Genomic DNA, 12,366 nt, shown 5'->3' with positions numbered 1-12,366 from the left:
AGGTTTCAATAAATAACAGTCCACATTTTTTTAAAAAAAGCCATTGATATACATAGACAAACATCCTTGTTGGTGTCTCACATTTTATGTTTGTTCTGTGCACCAGTGAAGTTTCGAATGGTTCTGGCAGATGACAGAGCGATAGCACAGTGTCAAAATGGTGACTACATATGACTCACATTACAAGCAGTGTGCTGTTATTGAATTCTTGTGTGCAGAGAAAGAAACCATGGTGAACATCCGTAAACATCTGTGTGTAGTGTATGGCAATGCTGCAGTTGACAGGAATACAGTTGGCCAATGGGTAAAGAAACTTACAGTCTCAGAAAATGCAGAAACAGAGCTCCATGATCAGCCATGCTCCAGGCATGCTGAATCGGGCAGCGCCATTATTTGTGCTAACCGGCACATCACAACTTGACAACTGGCTCTACTGTTTGAAGATGACGAGAATGGCAGTCATGCAGTGAAAAAATGGCTATGCGTACAGGACAAGAGCTTTTACCAGCAGGAATAAATGCTCTTCCACAACACTGGCATATGGCCATAGAATGTGATGGCAACTGCGTAGAATAATAGGACATGGACAAGACATCTTGATGTATATTGTCACCAAATTCTGACTCTTAACAATAAATATGTTCTGAGAAAAAAATGTGGGGCATTAGTTATTGAACGACCCTTATAACTGAATGCATAAAAAATGTACGCACCAAGCACTGGCGGGAGAACACACATAAAAAAAGTTTTTACGGATGCAAGCTTTTGGGGCCAGTGGCTCCTTCTACTGGCAGAAGGGTTGAAGGGAGAAAGGAGGAGGCTGAAGAAAAAGGACTGGAGAGGTTTAGGAAAAGGGGTAGAGTTTGGAAAAGAACCCAGGGTCAGGGTCGACTTGCCAGACAGGATGAAAAGGAAAGACAGATTGTTGGGGACTACACCAGATGAGATTTTTTCAAATCTTGTCCAGTACAGTCCCCAACAATCAGTTTTTCCTTCTCATCCCATCCAGTAAGACTCCCCTGACCTGAGGTTCTGGCTGAGTTTGTCAAACCCTACTCCTTTTCCTAAACCTCTACAGTCCTTTTCCTTCACACCCCTCCCTTCCTGTTGAACTCTTTCTGATGGAAGGCGGAGCCACTGACTCTGAAAGCTTGCACACACAAAACTTTTTTTTTTTTTTTTTTTTTTTTTTAAGTGTTACTTGGATCATTAGTTCCACCATTTGTTTTCAATTACTATTTTTATTACTACATGTTAAACGTACCTGTTATACTTGGCTATAGCTTAAAAGAAATCCTCTTATTAGTTACAACACACACTGAATGGAAAAAAAATGCTACATTGTGCTAGCATTGCAGTGTCTGTCATTGAGTCGACACTTCCACTGTTCTATGAATTCTTACCTTTATATGAGGTGTTTGAGAAGAGTAATGAGACTACCAAAGTTTTTACCTTCTTCAAACAATAACGTTGTCCCGTTCAAAGAAAGCCCTTCGTCAGCTATACGCTGGCAGAGTTAGTTACGTATTGCATTGCTCAATCTCACAATAACCGTTATGATGTGTAATGTGTCAATTGCATAAGAAATGCACACATGAATCAAGGTTTTTTTTCTTTTTTCTGTTTTCTTTTTCATTTTTTTGCTTAAAATTTTTACTGCCTACCCCATTCCCTTAAATGGCACAAAATACATTCGAATTTCATTACTGAGTAAATGTACTGTGAGGCTGTTGTAAGAATTCCAAATTTTTTAAACAGATGCCTACAAGATGTTGTGCCCCCTCACATTTTCTTTTGGGCAGTGAGTACTTTTTGACTAAGTGTTGAGTTACCACAAAATATTATTCTGTATGACATCAAAGAGTGAAAGTATGCAAAGTATGTAAGCTTGGTAATTTCTATATCCTCAAAATTGGCAATTATTCTGATTGCAGAAGTTGCTGAACCTAGTTGCTTTAGGAGATCCAAAATCTGAATTTGCCAATGGAGATTCTCATCTATATGTACACTCAAAAACTTATTGTGCTCTACCTTGGCTACTGACTTCAGTTGATGTGCTATATTTATTGAAGGAACCGTACTCATTGCAGTAGAAAATTGGATGTACTGTATTTTTTCGTAGTTCAGAACTAGTCCATTCACAGAAAACCAATCAATAACTTTTCCAAAGACATTATTTGTATAATTTTCTATTGGAGTTTATTTTACTGGATAAATAACAACACTGGTATCGTCATTCCTGGTCTCAGTGGCAGCACTGGAAGCCTTCAACTGGTAGAGCTTGTACATGTCAGTCACATTCTTTTGAATGTTCTCCAGAGTCCCAAAATGGCATCCTTTTGGGAAAAGAAAACACACACAAAGACTTAGATTAGGTGAATGGGGCAGGTAAGGGGAGGGGGGCACTGTGGAAAAAGAGGGATGTCTTTTGAGGTCAAAAATTCTGCGATGGAAGTGGCCGTATGGCATCGGGTGTTGTCATGATGGGCAGCATCCACTTGTCTGCAATGTGCAATTCACCATTTTACTGATTGTTTCAAGGACATCTTTGTAAAACATTTGGTTCACAGTTTGTCCTGCAGGAAAAAATACTTTATGCATTACACCCCTGCTGTCCAAAAATCAAATCAGCATTGTTTTGATCTTTGATTTGCTCATTCAGGCTTTTTCCAGTCGAGGAGATGTCTCAGAGTGTCACTCCTTACGTTGCCACTTTGTCATTGGAAATCCTCTCAAGAGGATCAATATAGGCATTTTTTCCACTGTTATTCTTCTCAGTCATGAGGTTTTTCTGTATCATTTAGGCACCAAAGCTTTTGCATAGGCAAAACTTTGGTCAAAATTCGATGTATAGTGAAAGTTTTTTACGAATAACAGGTCACCTGTCATCCTTACTGTTAAATATCAGTCCGGTTTCATGAGAGAGCACACATGCACAATGTTTTTGTCAGTTTTTGTAGTTGAACGCCTCACTGAGTGAGATTCATCTTCAATGTATTCTCGCCCTTCCGAGTACAATTTATGGCGGTGAAAAACTTGTGCTCCCGATAAGGAATGGTCCCCGTAGACCAGTTTCCAGTCTCCAGAGGTCACACCAGTGGACTCCCCAAGTTTAACACAAAAGTTGATGACATAATATCGCTCTAAATTCTACTGTTCCATTTTTTTAACATCAACAAAAACACAAATTCACCGATGGCACTCTCAAAAGTCACGCGAAGGCTCTACAGAGCTCAAACTTACAAGGATGAACACACTGGTCTACACAAGTAGAACAGCACAGTGTTGCCAGATAGTTCACAGTGTTGTCAGTCTCATTACTTTTCTCACATACATTGTATTTAGTCAAAAACTTTTCATTGCAAAGGTAGCACCATACTTCACAGAAACTACAGAGCTATCATTACTTCTCCACAGCTCACAAATGACAAGCTGAAAAAGCATAAAACTAACTAATTTATATGTAAATTGATCTCAAATATTTCATGAACCATTTTTTGCAAAATACATAGAAAGCTTGTTGTGAACCAAGTGAAAAAGGGCAAAAGCTTAGGACGCACAGTGTGTGTTCTGGGCTCGCCTGGCTATGCTATTGTTACACTTTCCCTCATATGAAGACTTTGTGCACACCCTTCCTGACAGCTGCTTGTTCTGACCAGATGTGGTTTCCAGAGGACATCCAATAAACAAACAACTTTACCAACAATTTCTGGCTAAACCATTGGCTAAACAAAGTTTTGAAGAGAAATTTTAGTCTGCCATTTGTTTTTTCTGCACGCATTTCCATATCATATCAAAAGTCACCTTGTATTTTGAGGGTTTGTGTGGAGAAAGACACAATTTACTGTTTTTCGATCTCGAATCGAAAGAAGAAATTTTGTTTTTCTTGAGACAGTATTATCAAAATATATTTTTCAAAAAGATAGATTAGCAGCAACTCCAACGGTTTATTCTCGTGTCAGTCCAGACTGGCAGGAAAGTATTCCAAGCTACAATTGCTCGAATAGGTCACACTCAACTGGATGTTTTTTGTGGCAGATCCATATGAAGGCGCACTTCGACTACGACCCTGAGGAAGACCTGTACATCCCATGCAGGGAGCTGGGAATCAGCTTCCAGAAGGGTGACGTGCTGCACGTTATCAGTCAGGATGATCCCAACTGGTGGCAGGCGTACCGCGAGGGTGAGGAAGACCTCACACTTGCTGGGCTCATCCCTTCCAAGTCCTTCCAGCACCAGTGAGTACAAGGGCACAAAAGTCCCCACATATGTGGGAATCTGCTCTCTGTCTGTAATACTTTCCTTGTGCTTGAGTCCGCAGTCATCAGACTTAAGTTAGACCATAGATCATGCTCATGACAAATGTTATGATATGGGGGGGAGAGAGAGAGAGAGAGAGAGAGAGAGAGAGAGAATGTGTGACTAATAATTATTTTTATTAAAAAATTCCACTATGGTGTAGAAGGACAAACAACTTTTAACTACATCTGAACATTCTTCTGCTACATGTCAGACAGTTTACTTCCATGCACAGTGTGTCATACAGTTTTGTAGCTGTATGTTTCACCTATTACCGTGCCAAAAATATTGAGTTGGTGCATAAATTCGTAGTATTTAATATATTCTTCTTCACTATTTACAACAGTCCACCAATGCTGGGGTAGCTTTTCAATTCCACCACTGTAGAAATCACATGGTTTTGAGGCAAAGATCTCATCAAGCACTGTTCAGAGCACATTTTCATCTGGAAAGTTGCTTGATAGCAGGTAGAGAAGGTGAAAATCTGAGGGTGCAAGATCAGGTGAATAAGATGGATGCAAAATGACTTACCAGCCCAACTTCTGTATGCAGAATGCAGGCAGCTGTTATTGCAGAGTAGCATCACTTCACTCAGTCTTTCTGGTCATTGTCAACAGTAATGGTTACATCTTGGGGAAGCAATTCATAGTACACCGCACTGTTGCTATTCCACCAGATGCATAACTTTTATCTTTTGTGGATGTGTGCGAGTCTTTGTATGGTGAGTTGCTGCTTTGTTTGGGATCAGTCATTCCTTTCTTTTCCTTATGTCAGTGTAGAGACACCATTTCTCATCATCAGTAATCATACAGGATAGGAATGGTCAGTGTTGCTCATGAGCCAACTGATGACAAGCAAGCAGGGATGCACATATGGCAACTGACTAGTTTTTGTGATCTTGATTAGAGCATGCAGTATCCAAACACCCGATTTTTGTATCTTCTCCATTGCATGCAAATCCCACATGATGATGGAATGATCACAGTTAATCACTTTTGGCAGTTGTTGAGTTTAATAACATGGATCATTGTGTATTGATGTGTTTAAATGATCTTGATCAAAGCCCAAAGTTCTTCCTGAATGTGGAGAGCCACTGACATCAAACTGACCCTCCTTAAAATGAGAAAACTATTGTCTTGCAATTCTCTGTCCAATGGCATTATCCCTATAAATGGCACAAATGTTTCTAGCTGCTTCCACTGCTGTCACTCCTCTGTTGAAATTAAACAGAGGAATATGTTGGAAATGTTCCAATTTCTCCGCTTGGCACCACACTTTCTGGTGTCCACAGCTTCACTCATTATCTTGAAATTACAAAATAGCAGTATGTTAACTCGAACAGCAAAAGTCAACTAAAAATGAAGAGTGACAGTTCAGAAATAAACCCATAGCAACTGGAATACAAACATGCAGAAATGCTACAAACTTATGCACCGACCCAATATGTTCATTAAAGGGCAACACAGATCATTTTGCCTTCTAGAACTGTATTTGTCAATATCTCTGTTACTCTCAAACTTTGATGGATTGCCGATAACAAATTTCATAAGTGCTTCATCAGGAAAGAGGGAAGGAGAGGGAAAGACGAAAAGATGAAAGGATGTGGGTTTTAAGGGAGAGAGTAAGGAGTCACTCCAATCCCGGGAGCGGAAAGACTTACCTTAGAGGGGGAAAGAGGGACAGGTATACACTCTCTCTCTCGCGCGCGCGCCACACACACACACACACACACACACACACACACACACACACACACACACACACACACACACACACACACACATCCTTTCGCACGTATACAGACACAAGCAGACATATGTTACATATGTCTGCTTGTGTCTGTATATGTGCACAAAATTTCTTGGCAGCTTTGACTTCATCTTTACACTGTTTTTCAGAAGCCTCCACCCTCCTCCTATAGTCATCACAAAGCTTCTTTTTCTCTTCTGCACATTTACTACTTATTAATGTTAATTTCTCATTAGTATTCTGCTCTACTTTCTTTATCTTTTCATTACAATCTTTCTCTCAACCTTCTTATTTAATTCTGAAAGGCTAGAGCTAACTACCTTAATTTCCTTTTTAATTTCTTTCTTCAGTTCATCTTTTAGACTAGTCATGTCAGTTTTAATACTACTAATGTCTACTTTCTTACTCATATTACCCAAACTACTCATAATTTGCCCTAACATTGCTTCCAAATTTTTGTCTGCCATAAACTTTTGCCCTTGCTGACTTTTGCCGTTAGGTTTCTTCTCCTTAACCTTATCGATTTCACTCACTTCAGTACTGTTTTTGTCCATTTTGTTCACATCACCAAACAATGTTTCCACCCTCGGTAGCTGAGTGGTCAGCGCGACAGACTGTCAATCCTAAGAGCCCGAGTTCGATTCCTGGCTGGGTCGGAGATTTTCTCCGCTCAGGGACTGGGTGTTGTGTTGTCCTCATCATCATTTCATCCTCATCGATGCGCAAGTTGCCAAAGCGGCATCAAATCGAAAGACTTGCACCAGGCGAGCAGTCTACCCGACGGGAGGCCCTCGTCACACAACATTATTATTATTACCACACAATGTAGCTGACGCTTTAATCATTTCATCTACAATAGGACTTTTGTCCCCATCATTCAAAGTTACGTTCATGTCTGATTTGTAGCCACCATCATCTACGGAACAGTCGCATATTGTCTCTTGTCTCCCATCACACCATCTTCTTCGTTATGGTCACTCATTATGTATCACTTAATACAAAACAGCTTTTGCAATGAATTACCTTGTTTTTAATCGCTTGTCGGCTCCTGCTCTGCTGTGGATATCTCAATTCGTTGTCTGCTGCAAGTTGTAATTATCTCAGCAAGGCGTCTTGTTTATCTTGGTCAGCTGTGTCCACCTGCATGCTGCTTGGCTGCTCCTGTACTCAATGGCTGCTTCCATAAAACCACTCGCTGACTGGGTGCTGTCCTACTGTGGCTATGAAACCCCAGTGCTGATTGGATGTAGCATCTTTTCCATTTAAATCCCCTATAAACCACTCGAGTTCACACTTCACTGTGACAGTTTTCTGAATTCGAGTTTATTGTGCCTACATACAACAGTCCTCACGTTGGGGCACCATATGAGACAGTTTGCCTTCTTTACTTCTTCCTTTGTTGTCCTCAGTGTCAATGTACTGCACTGCTACACTAGCTGAAAAATGTGTTGTGGAGGCACAACACTGACTACTTTAAATGATGTAGCCAACAGGTACACATTTGTGTTTCACAGTACTTTACTTTCACTTTTCACAACCCCCCATATACACGTTTGATATGGCCAGTGTGCACTATTGTTTAACTTTCAATAAGCCTCATTAATGGTTTTCAGGCGAACATCCACATACTGCTACAATAGTTTACTGTTGAATATCTATGAGCAGTAAAAATCTAATCACAAAGTTCACAGTTCTTGTGGAATAGAAAGGTACATACAGAGCAGACACTATCGTCATTTTAACAGATGGCCTAATATCGCGGTCTTGCAGTAGCGTTCTCGCTTCCTGCACCCAGGCTCCCGGGTTCAATTCCCGGCGGGGTCAGCGATTTTCTCTGCCTCGAGAAGACTGGGTGGTTGTTGTTGTTGTTGTTGTTGTTGTTGTTGTCTTCATCATCATCATTCATCCCCATTACGGTCAGAAGAAGGCAATGGCAAACTACCTCCACTACGACCTTGCCTATCGGCAGTGCATGTCTCCCGCATCATTCCCTACACTCCTCAGAGTATGGGACCTCATCATCAATTGTATAACAGTTATTTCACAGTTAAGTTGAAGCATTATTGTTGTTCTAACCAACACAGGTTTCTTGCCTGAAACTCGGCCGTGGACTGACTTTCTCGAGACCAAAAGTTGGGCCCTTATATATCCTCACAATAATACGTACTGAAACTACATATTGTTCGAAGTTTAATTTAGAGAAATTACAATTAAAACTTAACTCATTTGCTTAACTGAATACATCAAAAAATTCATTCCTTTCAACAGTTTCTTCTACTACAAGGGTTAGGTCAAATTATTTGTTTTAATCATGAAATTAACAAATATAGTTGTGCAAACAATACTTTTGACAAAAACTGTTAATTACTTTGGAATTAACTAAGGGCTGGCTTTGCTAACATGTTTTTGAATAGAGCCAAATAGATACTTTAAGATTACTATTTGTTGTTCCTCCAAATGTTTATAATTGGCACAGAATTTATATTTGTTTATAAGTCAACAACAGACTTTAAGTTATAAAGCTATTACTGATTTCATCCTATAACAAGAGATACTAACTAGTAAGAGTCGAAATAAATTAGAAAATCAATTACTTACATAAAACTGTGCACAAAATTAGACCTGATGTTATATTCTTTAAAACTGAGGGCCAATCTTTCTCTGTTACGAAAATGTAGATTATACTCACATATGTTAATGGTAATTAGTTATGAAAAAATGAATTTTAAGAAGGCATATGACAAAACAAGAGGGGAAGTAAAAATTATCCCAGCTTGCTTCATCACAAGTATGCCAAACTGTTGTAGATATGATACCTCACATTGTCATTATTACACACTTCTTAGCAACAAACACTATTTTCCTCAATCACCAGTTACCCCAGAATATGATGCCAAAAGACATTACTGAATGATAATTGGAGAAGTAAGTCAACTTTCTTACATCTGCATGCCCAGAATCTAACATTGTGTTTTTCTTGTCCTTCCATGACAATTATGACCACCATCATAAACACTTACTCTCTCAAACAGTCTTACATTGGTGTTACAGTAATTAATATTATGGCTGTTATCCAAACTGTGGATATTTGTTAATCACAAACTCTTCAAATGCATTGTGAAGCTGTTATTTGTAAGGATAATTTCTTTAACAGCTGTGTTCAAACGGTTTGAAGATGTGCACGACAGAGAAGGCCCCTGCTGTTTTCAAGAGTTCATTTTCTAAAGGATATTGGTGTGTGAAAGTAAACTGACCTCCCAATAGTGTCACCAAGAAAATGACATGTAGAAGAAAAGATACTTGTGATTTGGTAGCATTATCACACTATAGTAATCTGTATCTTAAATTGTGTTTTGATATTTCCCTTTGTATCATCGTCTTCAAAGATAACAGTCAATTCTAGTTCGTTGAAGGCCATGTGAACTGAAAATAATGTAGTAAAATAAACAGCAGAATTGACACAGTTTTGCTTTATCATCTTCATGTTACACGGTAGTTTTTTGGTTTGCTTCTGCCTGAGTCAGCATTTTTTTCCCCTAGTGTGCACAGCTGCTCAGATTTTTATACAGTGTGTCTCAGGAGGAATACCAAATATTTTAAAAGGTGTTCGTGTACACTATTTTGAACAATACATTCCATATGATGTGTCCAGTTTTCGACTCGTTCCACATCATTACGAAATATCGTATTCATGATCCATGGAACTAGTATTAATCTAATCTAATCTAATCTAATCTAATCTATTGGTCACAGAGGTACAGCTGGTAGAAAGTTACCCAAATAAACATGCACAGAAGGTTGATTGTAGATTGTATTTTATTGATCCTGTTGTCTACATAGCAGCTTATGCATAAGACATTGGACAAGTCAAGTTATAAATATACAGTCTGAAAGTAATTTCAAGGCATACATATTTAAGCTTACAATAATACACTTTACACGTAAGTATTTATGTAACACATTTCATAAATATAAATATTCTTCAATGGAGTAGAAGCAGTGATGCTGTAAATATGACTTTAGAGATTTTCCAAATGTATTGACCTCAGTGATAGCTTTTATGTTTTCAGGAAGTTTGTTATAAAGCTTAACTCCCATGTGAAAAGTACCTTTTTGGCACAGTGCTGTGCTGATTTGAGTCATATGTAAGTTTCTGTTTTGTCTGGTAAAGCGCTCATGTATATCACAGTTTTTTTGTAGTAGAGAACAAAAGGGTTTCCATAATGTATACACATGGTAATGGGGGAATACCAGATTTCTTAAACAGGGGTTTACAAGAGTCTCTAGGCTTGCACCCAAACAAGATTCTAATGGCCCTTTTTTGTAGTTTAAAAGTGCTATTAGCTATTTTAGAGTTTCCACAGAAGGTGACCCCATATCTAAGACGAGAATGAAAGTACGCATGATATGCATTCAATACTGTTTTCTCACTACAGCATGATTTTAATGAACAAAGAAGATAACATGTTTTGCTCAGTTCTGCATTGAGATATTCAATATGCTTATTCCATCTGATGTTACTCTGCAGCCAAAGTCCTAAGAATTTGGTTTAAGTACTGTTACCAACTGGTTCGTTATTGATAGAGACTGATGGTGTTAAGCAAAGGCAAATAATGAAGGTCAAAGTTAATTTTCGTAAATTCCACCTGCAGCTTGAATGGAGAGAGAGAGAGACAGAGAGAGAGAGAGAGAGAGAGAGAGAGAGAGAGAGAGTGTGTGTGTGTGTGTGTGTGTGGGGAGAGACAGAGAGAGAGAGAGAGAGAGAGAGAGAGAGAGTGTGTGTGTGTGTGTGTGTGTGTGTGTGTGTGTGTGTGTGTGTGTGAAAACTTTAAGTGTGAAAATCTTTTGTTGTGCACTTCTGAGGTCATCTTGCCTTTCTTTTATGGGGGCAGAGTACTGTTCTCAACTGGAACAATCGATTTCTGCCTTGTGTTTACTTTTTCTTCATAGATTTATCTTTCGACTGTACCCACAGGCAAAAATCCCACAGAGGGTGATTCAGGGATCTTGGGGGCCAAGAAACATGGCCATTACTGCTGATCTGTTTTCTGAGGAATGTTACAAGTTGTGTGAGAAAAGTAATGAGACTAACAGCACTGCAAGCGATCTGGCAATGCTGTGTTGTTCTGCTTGTGTGGACGAGTGTGTTCATCCCTTCCAGATGCACAGCCTGAGATTCAGCTCCGTACAGCCATTTCGTGACTTATGATAGTGCTATCAGTGTTTTTTTGTTGTGTGTTACAAAAATGGAACAGCCAAATTTAGAGCAATGTTACGTCATCAAGTTTTGTATTAAACTTGGGGAATTCAATAATGTAGACTCACGCACAACTTGAGACCTTACGCTTAAAAACAAAAATGACATTTGATACATAAATCGATAGCAACTAGAGTGCGAATACCTGAAATGAAAACACATCTCTGTAACGAATAAAACTTGCACACAGTATATCGAATGTTTTATTTGACTTAGTTTGTGCTATTGCTACTAAAATGTACTGTCCCTCCTAAAACACCCTGTATATCATTAACACTGTTTCCTGTTGACGGGAAAACCCTGTCACTACCTTTCTCTCGGAGAGTTTAGTAAGGGAGCCTCTGCCCTTTTGCAGACGTGAAACAATGAAGCAGACGATAGCCGGTGACCGGCTGACAAAGGAAGGCAAGTCAAAGAAGGCAAGCACGCTCCTCTGTGCCAAGAAAAACCCCAAGAAGAAGAAAAAGAAGCCTTACGGTTCCAGCTACACTGACGGAGGCTACCCGCTCTATGCGAGCGCTACCGATGGTACGTGCCTCTTGCAGTTTTACGTAAAAAGTTCTGCATATCACATGAGAATTCCGAATGTATTTATTTTTTCTTGCTTGTGATACACTCATCTTGCACATTTGTCTAAATAAATACTTAAGTAGGTGATGGATGAATGTAGTTAAGGCAGTTGTATGCAAATAATTTTCGATACTGTCTTCAGCATATGCTAATGTAGAACTGAAAGGTGACTTGTCATACAACAACAAATAACAACAAAAATAGTTTTTCAAATGAGCTTGAGGATAGTGATGTACTGCAAACATCACAAAATACTAAAAGTTTATTGGAGGAGTGTGTGATGTTGGAGAGGTAATACGAAACATAGGCAGGAAGTAAGTGTACTACATTTTCATATTTTTCTTTTTTTAGAAAAAGTATATTTGAAAAAAAAAAGTTACAAGAAATTGTTGATACACTTGTTGACTATTTTTCCACATAATCGCCATCCTGTTCAGTGCATGTGGTGAGCCATGGCTTCTTCTCCCACTTCTGAACCTCTTTCTGCACCA

The 12,366-nt window shown here is 39.0% G+C and overlaps 1 protein-coding gene across 1 annotated transcript in view; it reads left to right on the top strand.

The window, feature by feature from the left end:
* LOC124550612 (protein PALS1-like) overlaps nt 1–12,366 on the top strand; it is a 570,361-nt gene that overhangs the window by 517,183 nt on the left and 40,812 nt on the right. The window contains exons 9-10 of the mRNA XM_047125331.1: nt 4,039–4,238; nt 11,661–11,833. Coding sequence (XP_046981287.1) covers nt 4,039–4,238; nt 11,661–11,833 — 373 coding nt within the window. The remainder of the gene's footprint in view (nt 1–4,038; nt 4,239–11,660; nt 11,834–12,366) is intronic.

This window comes from Schistocerca americana, chromosome 9, assembly GCF_021461395.2.
Source record: "Schistocerca americana isolate TAMUIC-IGC-003095 chromosome 9, iqSchAmer2.1, whole genome shotgun sequence".
Classification (NCBI taxonomy): Eukaryota; Metazoa; Arthropoda; class Insecta; order Orthoptera; family Acrididae; genus Schistocerca; species Schistocerca americana.
The sequence above is the reverse complement of the archived record's forward strand: the minus strand, read 5'-3'. Positions and strand labels throughout refer to the sequence as shown.